An 18,321-nucleotide genomic window follows, 5' to 3' on the forward strand; every position below is an offset into this window, starting at 1 on the left:
CCTCTCTAATCATCATCATCATCATCATCATCAGGGCTGCTGGGAGTTTGTAGAGAATTTTACAGAGAAGACTCTATCCTTGGACGTGGCTGGAGCGTTCTCGTAGACGCGATACATGCAAAGGGTTAAAAAGCTGTGGGTTTGTGTCTCAAAGTTCTTCTGCATGTGGCTCTCTTCTGCTTGGATGCAAGCCAATGTATTTTGAACTACGGTATCCCTCCTTGCAAAATAGAAATGCAATTTAAAAAGCTAAATTGCAGGGCATTTAAAATGGGCTGGGCTTCTGTTTATATTATGCTGCTGCTTGGTAAACATAGTGTCACAAGATACTTATTGAAGACAATTATGTATTATTTGCTACCGGGTTTGTATGACACTTTAGAATAGAATAACAGAGTTGGAAGGGACCTTAGAGGTCTTCTAGTCCAACCCCCTGCTTAGGCAGGAAACCCTATACCACTATATCACATCAAAATACTATCAATGTATAACAAATTATTGAAAGCCCAAGTTAATGTTGAAGTGCATGGCATAAATAAAAGTGTTGTGTATGTAGATTTTGGGTGGGCAGTTTGAATTAACTGACTGTCAGCTGATTGGCTGACCACCACAGCTTCAAGGTATATAAAGGGAGCTGTTTCCCCTGGTCAGTCGCTGGGTTCTCACCATACAATAAAGAGCTGTTGTCACTCACTGCCTGGCTTACTGTGTCCTCATTCACCCAACCTAACATTGGCGACGAAGGTGGGATTTTGAGGCCAGAAGCCACGGAAAGAGCCGAAGCCACGAGCCGACGAGAGAGCTGCAAACCCGAATCCAGCCAGGCAAGTGAGCAGAGCACTTGGAGAATCTACTGAAGATGTCTACCTATGTGCCGCCAGCACCTTTCAACTCCGTGGAAGAGAAGTGGGGATCCTACATGTCCCACTTCAAATGCTTCCTGGTGACCAGCGACCAACAGGGGCTGCCCAATGTATGGAAGAAAGCCCTGTTCCTGAGCCATTGTGGAGCCAAGGTGTTCGATATGGCCGAGGCCCTGTCGGAGCCAAATTCGGTCCACACCATATTGTGGCAGACGCTTCAGACTCTGCTGAAGGACCACTATGCCCCAACGCCATCGAAGTACGTCCAATGGTTCGACTTCCGGCAACAGCTGCAGCAGGAGGGAGAGTCGATCAGCGAGTACATCACTACCCTGCGTAAGGCCGCAAACTAGTGCGAGTACAGAGACCTCGATGAGATGCTGCTAGAGCAACTAATCTGTGGAGTGAGAGATATTCGCTTGCAGAGGTTGCTCGCAAAGACAAACCTCACACTACACATCGCACTGGATGAGGCGAGGGCTCAAGAATCCTCATCCAAGGCAGCCGAGAGACTACAGGGGACGACGCAGAGCAGAACGGCACAGAAGTCAGCCCCGGTTCACCAGGAAACCATGGGAACGGGGAGCGAGGGAGAGTCAGACGAAGAAGTCTACAGGACCGAACAGTACCAGCAGAACCGGTGAGGTCAGCGAGATGCCTGTGCGAGTTGTGGGGGACCCCATCCGCACCAGACCTGCAAGTTCCGGGACGCCATTTGCCGGCAATGCGAGCGGAAGGGGCACATCGCCAGAGTTTGCAGAGCCAAGCAAAACCACCACCACAAGCTGCGAAGCAACGCTAGCCAATCAGAGACGGCGCAGCGGGCGAGAACCAATCCGAAGGGTGGCTACCAGAAAAGTGCAAAATCTGAGGATCTTGAGGCCTGCACCATCTGAATCAGCCGGACCTGCACATCCCCCAGGGAGAAGACCTACACGACGGTCGACATCGAGGAGGAGAAGTGTGTAATGGAGATCGACACCGGATCCCCCATTATCATCATGTCCTGGGACAAGCTAAAGAAGGCCGTCCCCAGTATCCAGAGACGGCAACTACTGCACCAGCGGCTGGGACTGTGCGATTACCAGGGTAACCGCATCCCCATGGAAGGAATCAGCGAGTTCCAGGTGGAGTACGGGGAATTCCGGGAGAAGCTTCCCCTCACCGTCGTCAGCAGAAAGCTCCCAAGCCTCCTGGGCATGGACTGGTTCAGAGCCCTGGGCATGGGATTCACCGGAGTCCACAACGTGCGAAGAACCCTGAAGGACGACCTGATGCAGGAGTTCCAGGACGTGTTCGACGAGCGGCTCGGCAAGTATGTGGGGACCCCTATTTCATTCAACCTCGACCCCAATATTGCCCCCATCCGGCTGAAACCAAGGAGGGTACCTTTCGCTCTGAAGCCCAAGATCGACGTGGAATTGGACAAATTGATAAAGCAGGAGGTGTTAGTGCCAGTCGATCATGCTCGATGGGAGACCCCAATTCTGACCCCCATTAAGCCGGACGGGTCTGTGCGCATCTGCGCTGACTACAAATGTACGATCAACAAGGCCCTGCAGCAGAGTGCCTATCCAGTCCCAATCGTACATCACCTGCATTCCCTAGGGCCAGGCAAGAACTTTGCAAAACTCGATCTTGCGCAGGCGTACCAGCAGCTGCTGGTAGATGGTGCTACCGCAGAGGCACAAACTATAGTAACGCATAGAGGTGCCTTCAAGTGCACCAGACTCCAATTCGGAGTCAGCATAGCTCCAGGACTATTCCAGAGCACCATGGAGCAACTGTTACAGGGGATCCCCAGGGTGGTCCCATATTTCGATGACGTGCTCATCACCGCAGAAGACGAACAGCACCTAGGGGAGAGGCTGAGACAAGTCCTAGGGAAGTTCAGGAGTGCAGGACTCAGGGTCAAACGCAACAAGTGCATGATTGCAGTCCCTTCCGTGGAGTTCTTGGGGTACCGGGAAGATGGAACCGGCATACACCCCACCGAAAGCAAGTTTAGGGCAATCAGAGAGCCTCCCACCCCCAAAGATAAGGCGGAACTACAAACGTTCCTGGGACTATTGAACTTTTACACAATTTTTCTAAGGGACAAGGCAACAGTAGCAGAGCCCCTGCACAGACTGTTGGCCAAAAAGTCCAAATGGGTTTGGGGAAAGGCTGAAGCTACAGCGTTTGCGGCTGTAAAGAAACTTCTGTCGGCCGAGAGTTTCCTAATCCAGTACAATTCTACGCTTCCCTTAGTGCTAGTCTGTGATGCGTCCCCTTTAGGAATGGGGGCTGTCCTGAGCCATAGACTACCGAGCGGTCTAGAGACACCCATCGCCTACTACTCCCGGACTCTTTCAAGCGCCGAACGGAACTACAGCCAACTTGACAAAGAGGCCCTGGCAGCTGTCTCAGGAGTCAAGAAGTTCCACGAATACCTGTTCGGCAGAGACTTCGAACTCATCACAGACCATCGCCCCCTTCTGGGTCTCATCGCAGGAGACCGACCCACTCCAGCAGCCCTATCCCCCAGGATGACACGCTGGGCCATCTTCCTGGCAGCATACTCCTATCACCTGGTACATCGACCAGGGGTGAGCATGTGCAACGCCGACGCCCTCAGCCGTTGCCCGTTACCGGACAGGATAGAGGACCCCACACCCGGAGTTCCAGTCCTGCTGATTGACATCTTGGACTCGGGGCCCATCACTTCAGCAGAGGTCTCAAGAGCCTCAACCAGAGACCACGTGATTAGGAAAGTCACGAGTTGGGTCATGAGGGGGTGGCCGGAAAAGACTGAGGGCGGGGAAATCAAACATTTCGCTAACAAAAAGGGCGAGCTGACAATGCAAGGGGGTTGTCTTTTGTGGGGCGATCGGGTTATTGTTTCCTATTTTGAGGTCATAAATTCTTCACTATAAAACACGGATGTCAAGTTGCCATCAAGTGACATTTTGTGACATTTTTTCCCTTTGCCGAGCTGGGTTGGGCATGGCAAGTGATGCATCCGGCCCGCCAGTTTGACACCCCTGCATAGAATTACTGTGAACAAAAGGTAATTTGTGCTCTTTAACTGAAGTCAGCGCTGGAAAGCGCTGTATTTCATTTGTCAAGAGTGATCATTTATCACTGTATGCATTAACTTTTCAAGTCATTTTGACTTCAAAGAAAGACACGTTTCAAAATGGAAATTAATGTCGATGGTTTTATAGTTTGACAATAGAAGGATGAATATACCGTATGTTTCACTCTCTGATCCCTTTTCTTTGTATTATCTTGGCCTTGTTTATTAGCCATAATTTGTTAAATAAACACAATTGCCTGGAGACCACAATGGTGCTAAATATGCTTCACAAATGACCATGACTGGGTTCACACAATGCATTAAGCTACAATCGTATCATATTATAGCACAAAGAGTAATGTGTGAAAGTCACTTTAAGGCTCCTGTTTAATCCTCTCAATAGGACTTCAAATCAGTTGTTGCACATTATTATGGGAATCTTAATCATGTCAGCTTGGAAGCAAGCCTATTTACATATACCATGAAGCTTACAATCCAATAAATGAAGTTCTCTCAGTTTTCCAGTTATTAGGTTGAACTTTCACTAGATGGCAGCATTCATTACTAGGGATTTAATACTGTGCTATGAGCAGCAGTAATGGTTAATAATAACAGAGTTAGAGAAAATGATGCATTTGTACCTGGGGTGGGTTCTACTTGCCTTTACTACTGGTTCACAATGGGCGCACGCTTGCTTCTGCGCATGCGCAGATCATCATTTATGATGTCCAGGGGGGTGGGCAGAGCCTCCCGCCGCTTTTACTAACGGTTCTAAAGAACTGGACAGAACCGGGAGCAACCCACCACTGATTTGTACATCAAAATCTGTAAAATAAATATGACAATATAGGGAAATTAACTAATGGGATTCTTGCAAACTGGGAAAAAAGGTTTTGGTTTTGGTTTCAAAACATAGCAAATGAGCAGATCGGCATTTTAGTTGTATGTTTACGGTATCAATCTGTTCAGGAATTTTCGGCGAAAGAAATTCAAGCAATTCATAGTGACCCCACCTCCATATGTATGTACTTACTTTTAAATGAGTACAATAGTTTTCTTACTTGATTTCCAATATTTTGTAATATCTCTGGTCATATGCTGTTGTTAGGAACTTACATTAATCTTTTGAACTCACTACTTTCTTTTACAAGTAAAATAACATTGTCATTTTTTACTGTGGGCACACTGCCACACATTATGTATATAGTATGTATGTATGTATATACAGTATGTATATACCTACACCCATGCATATAAATTTTAGTTATGTTTCTGAGACCTGATGATGACTCACTGGAACACCACTGGTAGCTATAACAGGCTATTTCAGCACTGGCAACAGATGTGCGGATCCAAAATAACCAGTTATGGAACTAAGGCCACATTTACTCATCACCATAATTTCACATTTTGGACCTTTTTACCAGAAAATTATTCTGAATTTGTTAGTGTTTTTAGAAACAACACATTGCATGCACATACAGCACACTTCATGTGACCTTCGTTCTAGATCACTTTTAAATATAGATATCCTATCTAAAGTAGAATGAAAGAATTGAAAGAATGTCTTGATTTCAACCTGAAAAAAAGATGTATTAGACTTTCATCTCCTGCCTTTGCTCCCAACCTGTCAAGAAAGAAGAAAAACAGATTGAGAGTTCGCAACTTGGGACTTTTAATTTTAATGTTAAAGATTGCATTCTACTGTCATATCTCACAATTTTACTAAATTGTACTTCTGTATCTCTATGAAAGAAGCCAAAAATATTGAACTGTCTTTGACATTTGCTCTAAGAAATTTGAGTTCTTGGATGAACTAATTAACAGTATTTATAAGATTCATGAATTAGATATTCTCAAACATCTGGGACTTTCATGTCATGATATATGAGGTGATTTCCTCTCCCAAAAATATCCAGCTGCTTATCCATGTCAGGAATGTTCTGGAGTAAGTACACACAAATTACATGCTAAAATAAAAAATTGTGTTTTTGACAATCTTACCTTGGAATTTTGGGGCTACAGAATTTCAGCAAATGGCATTCAGAAGGATAATGCTAGTAGGTGTATAGAAGATGTATGGTGTTTAGAGCGGCTTTTGTAATTTTTAGATATTTTATACCTGAGTTTGTTAAATACATCCATTTTAACTCACTTTACTAGTTATCATTTTATTCTCTTTAATTGGTCTTCTCAGGCTAAGGCACAATTCCAGGATCTGAAGCAAGCTTTTACCTTTGAGCCCCTGTTGTATCAGCGGGAGCATCCATTAATCAGACAGATGCATCAGACTCTGCCTTACGTACATGCTTCAGGTTATGACTGAATGTGGAAAAGATCTGTGTATCCTTGATGAAAACCCACCCAGTATTTCCTCACACTCTGTTCTTTCTTGAACATTTTTGTTACCTGGTGTGTAGCACAGATCTCCTTCACCTATTTCTATCAGCAAGGGAGGGAAGAAGAATTTGTAATTGTTTCTTGATTGTTTACTGCTTTAAATCCTGTCTTCCTTTAGGGCTTATCCTGAACTTGCAACTCCAGATGTGAACCAACAAGATATTCTGCTCCTGATACTTACTTCAGTCTCTAGCACTGTATCAAAGACAAACATACCATTTCAAAGGCTTGACTGCCTCTTCATCACCCTCTGAAATGTTGGTTATTGCAACTGTGCTCAGTCTGCACTGAGTTATGTGGCCCTTCTGCAGCAAGGGGCTGCATCTAACCTTGAGCAAGATGTTGAGAGCGGCTCTCCAGTCAATGGGAGTAGGATTAAAAAAACCAACCTGGCAACTTTTGGACAAGCTATTGGATTTGCTTCCAGGAACTGTGGCTGTGATCCCTGACTTATAAGACAGCACACGGCAGCACCTAACTGACCTTGACTTTCCTCAGAAACAGTACAAATTGTTTAGACCTTGGTGGGAGATCACTAGGAAATCCCAGGCCAGTAAGCTAGACCGGGAAATTGAAAACATTCCAAAAGATAACACTAAACCCTTCTGGATTATTGTTGTCTAGAAAATCACATCAATGTGTCCAAGAATCATGTCAACATAAGGAAGCCTACTTTATCATTGTAGAATACTATGTATGTACTGTTTCAGAGAAGATGAGTGAAAGCAACAGTGCCAGGAGGCTCTGGGTGATCAGCAGTGACATATTGCAAATGTGTAAGCCTTTGTCCCTGTCCAAGGATGTCTACCTGTGGTGCTCATCCTGCAGCTAGAATCATATGCAGCTTCCCTTTGCAGTTCTAATCAATCTTTTTCTTTCTTTCTTTCTTTCTTTCTTTTCTTTCCTTCCTTCCTTCCTTCCTTTCTTTCTTTTCTTTCTTTCTCTTTCTTTCTTTTCTTTCTTTCTTTCTTTCTTTCTGTTTCTCTCTCTCTCTCTTTTCTTTCTTTCTTTCTTTCCTCTGACTCAGTGTTGACTTGGTGACTGGCTAAACAAGCCCCTTGCCAGTTTTCTTGGTAAGATTTCAGAAGTGGATTATATATTCCTCGCTTTCTAGGCTGAAAGCAACTGGCCCAAAGTTATCCAGTTGACTTTGTGCTAAAGCAGCACTAGAACTCATAGTCTTCCAGTTTCTAGCTTGGTGCCTTAACTATTACACCAAACTCGTCCTCTGCATATGCTTTACCTGTCCTATATTTCATTGAGCTTGGGCTGAGTTTTCATAAATAACAGAGGATTTATTTTTACTGCAAAGGAGGACTTGCATGATTGGCTACTTCATCATGAAATATAAATCTTACTCATAGAAAACCGTATCAGTGAGAAAGCTAAGTTAGTAGCTTTTCCCTTCAAAATTGAGTTTTCTGGTGCAGGGTCTTCCTGAATTGCACAGGCCGATCTCCTTTTTTGGCCCCTACAGTATGTATTAATTGCTCTCAAGACTTCCTATGTTTATGACAAAACAATTATTATTTTAAATTTGTCTTTCATCTCATGCTTCCTCATTTCATCCTGCATATGTGTTCTGAAGTTATTTGTAATCTGAGCATAGTAAATAAATATGTGCTAATCTGAATAACTGATACAGTACTGTACGGTTAGAATTTGAGATTTATGGTCAGGTTTATTTGCTTCTGACAGACACTTCTACACTTCTATATCTGTTATAGTCTGCTGAAGTTTTCCTACAATATTCTATCCCATATGAAGCAATTGTAGATAAAGTCTTAGATGCAAAGCATACCGGTAATTACTGTAATTTCCTTTGATTTGCATAAACCTTACAATTTACAGGAGCTACATGAGATTGTTTTTCATTTCTAATAACTATGAGTGCTTACAATTATCTGTAGTTGTTTTTCCACATGTTAATGGTCTATTTAAATAGAATAAAGAACCCTGTGGCAACTGATCTGACTTGCACATTAGAATTATTAAATAGTTGATTAGTTTTAGCTTGGCATATCTTTTAGATGCACTCATTTTTGTTTGTATTTTTATGTATGTACTGAGCTAATTATAACTTATTCAAAGTGTGGTTAAACCACTGCTTATACACTGTATAAAAGCCAGTGACTTCACATAGTTACAGGGCTGAATTTCCAACTACACAAAGATGAACATAGCGATAAAGAAGATTCGGGACCTAAGGTGACTGTACTATTTGTTATTTAAAATTACCTTTAATGATTTTGTACATCACAGACATTAATAAATAATAGCAACAAAATAACTATCATTATCTAGATTATGGATGTTTATGTCAGATCAGGAATGCTTTCACATCTGGCAATTACATATCACAGTCAGGACTTGTGAAATATTTGCTATCAGATGAGGAAACTCAGTTACTTGGTTGATTATTTTTGACTGAAATCCTTGCGCAAATAGAAATTATGACTAGCTTAGGATACGAGAATTTTGTTGTTTCTAGATGTTTATTGTGTAGCACTTCTAGCAGTAGGTTTCCTAACGGGCTTGTTTACTTATTATTAGATTTCTATCCTGCTTTTTCTCCAATCCTCCCAAATATATGTGAAATTTGGGCTGAGGTACAGCAATTGGCTCATCACAGTGAGCTTCCAAGCTTGAGGGTGTGAATTTAATTTTGTATTTATTTATTTATCTCAGCCCCTCTGGAGCTGCCAGTGCTTCACCGGGCACAAACGAACATGCACACACGAAAAGGAGGATTTGTTCCAAAACCCGGTTTAATTTTATTTATTTATTTATTTTTGGATTTACAGACAGCTGTTACGTATTTATTTATTTATTTATTGGTTCGATTTATATGCCGCCCTTCTCCGGAGACTGAGGGCGGCTTACAATGCGTTAAGCAATAGCCTTCATACTTTTGTATATACCTGCTTAGTAGGGCTTTCGCGCCCCCCCCCAACGGTATTCTTTTTTTATACAAAGTCAGCTTATTGCCCCCACAATCCGGGTCCTCATTTTACCTACCATGGAAGGCTGAGTCAACCATAAAGTATAAACTGGGTTGACAAAATCAGAACTGAGGAAGTGATAAGCTGCCTGGGAAAGCCAAGGGAAATCATCAAAACCATTAAAAAGCAAACGTTAGAATATTTTGGACATGTGATGGGACACCTGGAAAAATAGAGCATACTTCACTTAATCTTCCAGGGAAAGACTGGAGGTAAACGAGGCTCCAGGCAGAAGAACAACATCATGGCTTCAAAATCTAAGGGATTGGTTTGGACAAAACTCAGCAGCACTTTTTTGTGCGGCTGTTGATAAAAATAGGATCGCCAACATGATCGACAGATCTGGCACAAGAAGAAGAAGAATTTATTTATTTAGTCATGTTTATGTAGTGTGTATTGGAGGTGGTGACCCTTTGAGAGCAACGAAACTTCATTTTAATGTATGCCGATTAGTGTACCTTCAAAGTGACAATAAAGTTAGTCTAAAAGTCTAAGCCTCATGCCTAATTCAGCACAAAGCTCTTAGCGGAGTAAAGAGCTGCACATCCACAGTATCCTCCCAAGCGTGACGTGCCTCCGGAACAGGAGACTGCTCCGTTTTGTACTCCGGCGTAGATCAGGCTCCAGGGCTGAACTCGAGTCCGAAAGATAGGCTGCCACCTCAGCCCTTCCGGGCCCACCTGCCGCCCACTCTTGTCTCGGCTCCAGTCTGATGCAACCATAACACAACCACGTGGCCACTTGTCAGCTGTTTCCACCTCTTCGTCCAATCACCGCCGGCCCTGTTGGCGTCGTGGGCGGGGCTTGTGAGCTTTGCCTCCCGAGTGCGATCGAAAGCTTGAACCCGGTTGGCGGCGGAGGGGCCGAGGTGATGCGTTCGAAAGGGCCTCGCCCAATAGCGAAGCGCGGGCAGGTCGAAAGGCCCCGCCTTTCGGCCGGCCGTGGTTAGGTGACTTGTTTCTTCTGTTGCGATCCGGCGCCGGGGAGCGGTGACAGCGAGCGGGAGGAAGGCCGGCGGGAGATCCTGAGCTTCCGCGCTTGACCGGGTGGAAATCGAGGCCGAGGATTCCGTGCTTGCTTATGGAGGCCGCCGGCGGGGAAGGGGAGCGGGAGGCCCTGACCTGCTTTTCCTATAACCAGGATTGCACGTACGTAAATAGGGATGGGACCCAGTCTTTGCTGTAGGGAAGGAGGGAGGGAGGGAGGGAGGAGGAGGAGGAGGACTGGAATAAGGTGGGGATCGGATAGGGATATATAATGGAAGGGAAGAAGTGGGATGCAACCTAGGCTGGAGAAAAGCGGGAAATGGCGGGTTTAGGAAAAGTCACCCCTTTCAAGTCCCTCGCCGGCTGTTTTTAAGACCTGCCTATATAAAGATCCCGAGGTGGTTCGGTCGGCTCTTTGTTTAGTTTTCAATCTGTCCTTTCTCTCAGTTATTGGAACTAAAAACAGCCTGTTGCAAATAACAGCTATTCAAGAGGATAAGATTTTGGAGCGGTCGCTGGTGGGGTACTTCAGTACTGAAGGTCTGTGGATTCTCCCTTGCATGGCTGCGTTCCCCTTTCTGCCCCCCCCCTTTTTTTAAAAAAAAATGGTATTGGGGAGATTTGAATGAACCTCGAGACTGCTCCAGTCTTCGTGGTTCTGTTTATGATCGCCTCCCACCAGCTTGTGAATATATTGGTACTTAAAAAAAAAATTGAAGCCAGAGGCTGGATGTTTCTCTTTTCCACCCTTTTTGTACTGATGATGTTCCTGGGTTCTGGGTTTCCCCCCCTCTTTTCTATCAACCCATGATCCAAGTATCAACGATTCCCCTCCCCCCCTTTTCTATCATCCCATGATCCAAGTATCAACGAAAGTCTTGTTTATAACTGGAAAGTGAAAAAAGAAAAGAAAAGAAATACCGCATCTGTGTTTTGTGCTCTGTATCTGTATTCCGTCTACACAGGTTAAACAGGCTAGCTGGAAAGATGCCTGGAAAAAAAATGGAACGGTGTCTTCCTGAATGAAGGAGCTTTGAAATAAAAAAAAAAAGAGAGACATTTTCTCAGGATAAAATCTGTAGCGTTTCTGTTGCTGTTGGTCAGGTAACCTTGTAAAGCAGTGGGTCTCAACCTGTGGTCTATGGAGTGAGGGGAGATGATGTTATCACTGGGGGTCTGCAAAGGCTTGAAAAAAATATTATGATTTAAATCTTGAATTAAGTCTTGGGGGCCCGTGGCTACAAAAGATATTTAAAGAGGATCCATGATGAAGAAAAGGTTGAGAATTATTGTTGTAGGAGAGCAATATCATGGAATATCCTGCCTTCCCCCCCCCCCCCCGCAGTTGCATAATATTGCCTACAGAATAGTGTGATAGGTATGTAAGTAGTCATATCCTTTTTACTTGTTGCATACTTACTTTGAAACAAGTTGTGGGAAGCTGTAATTGTCCCACCCAGCTTTCTGTAGCATAAGGTATTAGTAAAAAGAATTGTATACTATAACTAACAAAAAATATGCGTTGAAGTTTTGAGATATATGATATAGAACACATTTTGGGTGTTAATATTAGAACTGGCATAATTTTAAATTGATATGATTTCATACATTCTTCCAAACAAAGATTTGACATACGGTTTTATTTTATTTTTTGCTGAGTTATATGGTTATTCACTTGCCATGTGACTCTCAAAAGCTTTTTTCCCCAGTGGTACCCACAATTGGTTAAATTAAAACCAGCCTTAAATCGTCATGGTGACAGAAAGGAAATTGATTCTAATATAAATGAGCATGAAACTTGCAGGATATGGAGCAATTCATAGTAGTTCTGTGAATGTAGACATTACTTTTAAAAATGTGGAGAAAGATGTACCCTAGTTTGGCTTTAAGAGGGTACTATTAAGTAATAGTGGTAGAAATGAAGCATCCAAACCACAGAAAGAAAAGTCAACAGGAAATATCTTGTTATTTTGATAAAGTACAAGAAAAGAAGGGAATATATTGAATAGATTCAAAACTAACAAAAAGTAGACATGTTGATAATTGATAGTTTTGGTCTGTGCAAAGCTTCAGCTTGTTCAATTTGTATTATTACTATTTGTATTATTAATATTATTTGTATTATTACAAATTATTTTAAGATGCATAACACTTTGGGTTAACTTGCTAGAATGATCAGGATACAGGTAGACATCAATTTACAATCATTCAAATTTACAACAGCACTGAAAAAAGTGACTTATGACCATTTTTCACACTTATGACTTTGCAGAATCCCTGTGGTCACGTGATCAAAATTAGGATGCTTGGCAACTGGTTCATATTTATGACGGTTGCAATGTCCTGGGGTCATGTGATCACTTTTGCGATCTTCTGACAAAGTCAGTGGAGAAGCTGGATCCACTTAATAACTGTGTTACTAACTTAGCAACTGCAGTTAAGAACTGTGGCCAGGAAGGTCTTAAAATGGGACAAAACTCACTTAATAGAAATTTTGGTCCCAATTGGAGTCGTAAATTGAGGATTACCTATTTTTTCGTGTTTTTAGAATTGGATAAAAGAAATCCTAGCTCCTTACCATCTTCACTCTCTCAGATATCAATGCTAGAGTTTACTTTTGTAGCAATTCTGATTTCTGTTCAATAAAATGGTACTCAAAACAATATGAATTTTGAATTAGAAATTGGAATATATATTTACTAGTTTATATACAAGTGAGCAAAAGAACAAGAAAGAAAAAGAAATTGTCTTGCTGGATCAGATTAAAGGTCTACTGTGTTCCTTTTCTAGCTTGTGCCTAAAGAGTCAGAAGTAGTAAAGTGGAGACCAACCAGTTATTTAATGTTTCTTCCCAGTTGCCTGTGACCCTGGAGGCTTTTCACAAGCAATCATGGGTGATTTCTGAAACTGCAGAAGACTGAGACATACTGATAGCCAGTACAGTTAACTTGTGTGAGGAAAAAAAACATTTTCTTAGATTGATTTAACAGATTTAAGAGAATAACAGAGTTGGAAGGGACCTTGGAGGTCTTCTAGTCTAACCTCCTGCTCAGGCAGGAAACCGTATACCATTTCAGACATGTGGTTGTTCAATCTCTTAAAAACTTCCCGTGATGGAGCACCCACAACTTCTGAAGGCAAGCCGTTCCACTGGTTAATCGTTCTAACTGTCAGGAAATTTCTCTTTATTTCTAAGTTGGTTCTCTCCTTGATTAATTTCCATCCATTTTTTCTCGTTCTCCATTCAGTGCTTTGGGGAATAAGTTGTCCCCCTCTTCTTTGTGGCAGCCCCTCAAATATTGGAACACTGCTATCATGTTGAGAGATGCTAAGCTTGAATCTAGTACCGTATCTTGGCATAAAAGCTATGTGTTCTTTACTTGATCTGGATCTCAGTTCCTTTTCCTAGAATTCAACAAAGCATAGCTAATAAAATACTAATAAAGTAGTATAGGTAGTCCACAACTTATGACCACAACTGAGCCCAAAATTTGTTAAGCGAGAAATTTGTTAAGTGAGGTTTTTTTTATGACTTTTCTCACCACATTTGTTAAGTGAATCACTTAAATTAGTTCTTAAATTAGTTAACACGGTTAAGTGAATCTGGTTTCCCCATTGACTTTGCTTGTCAGAAGGTCACAAAAGGGGATCACTTGATCCCAGGACACTGCAACCGTCATAAATGTGAGTCAGTTGTCAAAAATCCGCATGTAAATCATGTGACCATTATTTATTATTTATTTATTTTATTTATTTAATTTATATACCGTCCTACTCCCGAAGGACTCAGGGTGGTGAACAGCCAAACAGTAAAAATACATGGATACAAAATTTAAAAACAAAGTAAAATCGAATTAAACAAATCTGGCCCAAACGTATTAAAACCCCAATCAGTTAAAAAACCAATTAAAATTTACATAATTAAAAAGAGGGAAAAGATTAGGCCAGGCCCACCTGGTGGAATAAAAAGGTCTTAAGAGTGCAGCGGAAGGTGCGCAGATCCGGGATCCTCCGTATCTCTGGGGGGAGCTCGTTCCAGCTAGTAGGTGCCCCCACAGAGAAGGCTTTCCCCCTAGGGGCCGCCAGTCGACATTGTTTGGCCGACGGCACATGGAGGAGCCCCTCTCTATGAGAACGTACCGGCCGGTGGGAGGCTATTGGTGGTAGTAGGTGGTCCCGTAAATAACCAGGTCCTAAGCCATGGAGCGCTCTAAAGGTGGTAACCAAAACCTTGAAGCGCACCCGGAATACCACCGGGAGCCAGTGCAGCTCGTGCAGGAGAGGTGTTACATGGGAACGCCACGTCACTCCTGTCACCACCCGCGTGGCCGCACTCTGCGCCAGTTGGAGCCTCCGGGTGCTCCTCAAGGGGAGCCCCATGTAGAGAGCGTTACAATAGTTCAGGCGGGAGACCATGGGGATGCAACCATGGTCATAAGTGTGAAAAATGGTCATAAGTCACTTTTTCCAGTGCCGTTGTGCTTCAAACATCACTAAATGAACTGTTGTAAAGCAAGGAGTTCTTGTACCTCTCACTTGAGTGAGAGTCTTGGCTTCTAAAGAAAGTCAACTTGTGCTACAGTGCTTCCTGGATCCTCCTATTCCAGGTGCTGGGAGTTTTCCTTCCGCCATCTCTGAAAGAATGATGATTTTCCCTGGATTTTCACCTACGTCAGTTGGGTAGGGCAAAGACACAAGTTAGTAACCATGTCAGTGCAGTGATTCGCTTAACAACGGTGGCAAGAAATGTCATAAAATGGAGCAAAACTCACTTAACAAGTCTCTTGCTTAGCCACAGAAATTGTGGGCTCAGTTAAGGTTGTAAGTTGAGGATTACCTGTATTTGTGCGAGCTGGCTATTTAGAGTAACAGCTGTATATTCAGGAATATTTCTCAGTGCATCTTGACTCTACCAGTTTAGAATGATGCTGGAAGTTAGTTTGAAGGAAGCCAACAAATAACTTTCAAGGGCAAGAGGCCAAGCTGGAACATTTCCCCTGACATGTTGGTTTTCATGGATAGACTTTGCTCTGGAATTGGTAATGAAGTCAGATCCAGAGCAGTAGCTCATTTTTATCTGAAACTAAAATATATTTAAGAAAAGGCTATTTTATATGAATTTTCTAGAATTTTGCTCTCTCCTTTCCAAATACCCCCCAGCTTTTAATTGGATTGTGAATTGATAAAAAACAGGAACTATGGATGGTCTTATCTATTTTAGACATGTATTTAAATGTGAGTTACTCAGTTTAGTTTTGAACCTGCTACTGCTTATATATATTTCTTAGTAGTAGTACAGTCACTTTTGTCATTGGGAGCCTTCCCTTTTATGCTCTTGGAGCTATATCTAATGGAATGTATTTGTCAGTCTTAGGCCATTGCAGTGTTTAATTTTCCCTTGCATCACATTTCCTGCTTTACAGGTTTGTGACTGTTGTTTTATATCCGGTTCAAGTCTGGGAGCCTGGCAATTTGCAAATTGTTCTAAACAATAACATTCAGATCCCAATAGAAATATTTTGCATAGGTTTTAGGTTACTGGTTTGTTAAATTCAGCATCACTTTTCTGTCAGTTCATTCTGAGAAATAAAAGGCATTTGCATTTCTTAAATGACTAAGGGACATATTGCTCACTGGAAGCAAGGTGTCTTTAGATATCACTTTTGGTATCTGTAAGGTTTTGACTGAGCCTTCCATTCTTCCAAGGTTGGTAAGGTGGGGGCAATCTGTCAACTCTAAACAGCTTAGAGAGGACTGTAAATCACTGTGAAATGGTATATACAGTAAGTCTAATCGCTTGTGCTATTTTTGCCTCTATTTACTTACTTATCTACAAATAGTCCTCAGCTTATGACCAATTGTTTAACAATCATTCAACATGACAACAAACCTCCCCCAGAGTTACTTACCCATTGTTGGAGTTACAAGAGCTGCACATTGTGGTTCTCCCCATTTCCCCTGATCATATGATCATATTTTGGGTACTTAAAAACTGGCTCACTTTTATGGTCATTTGCAGCATCCTTCAGTCACATGATTGCAATTTGTGACATTTTTTGCCACAAAATTTGGCAAAAATACTAATTGGAGAAAATGGATTCACTTAATGACTGCTGTGTTTGCTGCAAAAATGTCATAAAATTGACATTTGATCACATGTTGCCTTAATTTAAACTGTAACAATTTACGACTATAATTTCAGGTTCAGTTGTAAGTTGAGGGTGTCTTTACTTACATATAAAGAAAAAAAGGAAGAAATCTTGCACCAACATTTAGCGTCATTTTACAGAACTGTCTTTGGGCTCTTCAAAAGCTTCACTGGGATGGTATAGGTTTTCCAAAAGTCTAGTTCATTTCAATGAAATTATTTTCCATTGTTCAAATAATTTTGTAAAGTAGTATGCCTTCTGCAGGAGCCATTTTGTGAATGTGCCTTCCATGCACTGAAATTCCAGTTATGCCACAGTTGTTTCTGTTTACTATGAATAGGATATGTACCAGAATTGACTTGGATATGTAGTGAACTAGTAAATTTTTGCTTTGTAATATAGCTTTGTAAAACCACATATATAGAGTTTTTATATTGTAGGGAAATTTAACTTTAACAGACAAAAAATATAGGCTAAAATATCTTAGTTTTGTTAGTTCCCGTTGGGGAAGAAAAGGGAATAACTTGAATGAGGGAAGGGGGGGAGGGGGGAGAGAGAGTACTTATTGAATATTTTATTTATGCTTTGTTTTAAGAGAATGTAGTATTAGGAATTCCAAATCAAAACCATCTTCCAGATCTGTCCCTGTGTGTCACTATTCCCTAATAGTTCAGTAATAATCAAGCTGTTCTTCCTTCTTTACTTATTTTGCACCTTATAATATGATACTTTTCTATATGTTAATCCAGCAAGTAGCCCCATTTTACTGGATTTTACAGCTGTAGTCTTTATATGTCAGCTTTTTACTATTTGTTGAAGAACTTCTGTTATGCTTTGGTTGTTAGTGGGATATTGTGGTGAAACAAGATAGGGAAACTGAATTTGTCTAAACCACACTGTATAAGTGCAGTGTATTTAATTCTTTTAAATAACAATAGCAGTTTCATAGTTGTATAACAAAACCCAAAATACAGAAGCCTTTTGCAGAAAAACAGATTCTTGTGACAGCATAAACTTTCTTGTTCATAAACTACAAATAAATAAAAATAACTGTTATATTCAAACTGTCATGTGGTGGCTTTCTTTATTATTTACAGAAGCGTATAGTATATAAGATCAAGGCCGTAGTCTAAAGATGTAATATAACCTCACACTAAAGCAAAAAAAACCCTCAGACCACTATATCATTAACAGTGTGTATGAATCAAGCTTGTCTTTTCTGAAAGAAAAGTGAGGTATTATAGAAATGTTTCTTCTATCAGCAGTTTGCTCAGTCCTAGCTCAACCCTTTTTTGGATAGCTGTGCTAGTGAAGTGGTTCACTACTCTCAGTGCTAGCAATAGGCATGCAACTGGAGATGCTTCTACAAGATTGAAGCAAAGTAGAATAAAACTGCTTTGGGATTCAAAATCCTTTCATTTCTCAGGAATATTCCAGAATTGGAAATCTTCCTCCATTTGAAAAGTTTGTTGAGAGAGACAGTATGGCAGAAGAAAAAGTGCCCAATGTGTATCTTCCCCAAATAGTATAAGATATCAGGGTTTTGGTTGGCAGAGATCTGCCACTTTGTACCCTGATTTAGAGTGTGAAATTATTTTTCATCTTCAAATTTAATCAAAGTTTAAGGATTATTTGGCCATAGCTTGGACAACTTTCTTTCTGGCCAAGGGCATTTAAAAACATATTTCTTTGTGATTAAAGGATCCATAGCAAAATCATTCTTAATCTAGAATTTGATATAGATAACAATGATCTATATCAGATAACATTGCAATCAAATTCTTAGCAAATGGGGACTCTGTATATAGCAACTTTGCTGTAAATAACATATTTGCATCTTAAATTGTGCTATTAATGGGAATT

At 41.5% G+C, this 18,321-nt stretch overlaps 1 protein-coding gene across 1 annotated transcript in view; it reads left to right on the forward strand.

The window, feature by feature from the left end:
• Positions 1 to 10,376: 10,376 nt before the first annotated feature.
• The window catches only part of WIPI1 (WD repeat domain, phosphoinositide interacting 1), a 42,849-nt gene continuing 34,904 nt past the window's right edge, over positions 10,377 to 18,321 (forward strand). The window contains exon 1 of the mRNA XM_070937728.1: positions 10,377 to 10,471. Coding sequence (XP_070793829.1) covers positions 10,404 to 10,471 — 68 coding nt within the window. The 5' untranslated portion in view covers positions 10,377 to 10,403. The remainder of the gene's footprint in view (positions 10,472 to 18,321) is intronic.

Source organism: Pituophis catenifer, unplaced genomic scaffold (genome assembly GCF_029215685.1).
Source record: "Pituophis catenifer annectens isolate HBS135680 unplaced genomic scaffold, rPitCat1.0.hap2 SCAF_2, whole genome shotgun sequence".
Classification (NCBI taxonomy): Eukaryota; Metazoa; Chordata; class Lepidosauria; order Squamata; family Colubridae; genus Pituophis; species Pituophis catenifer.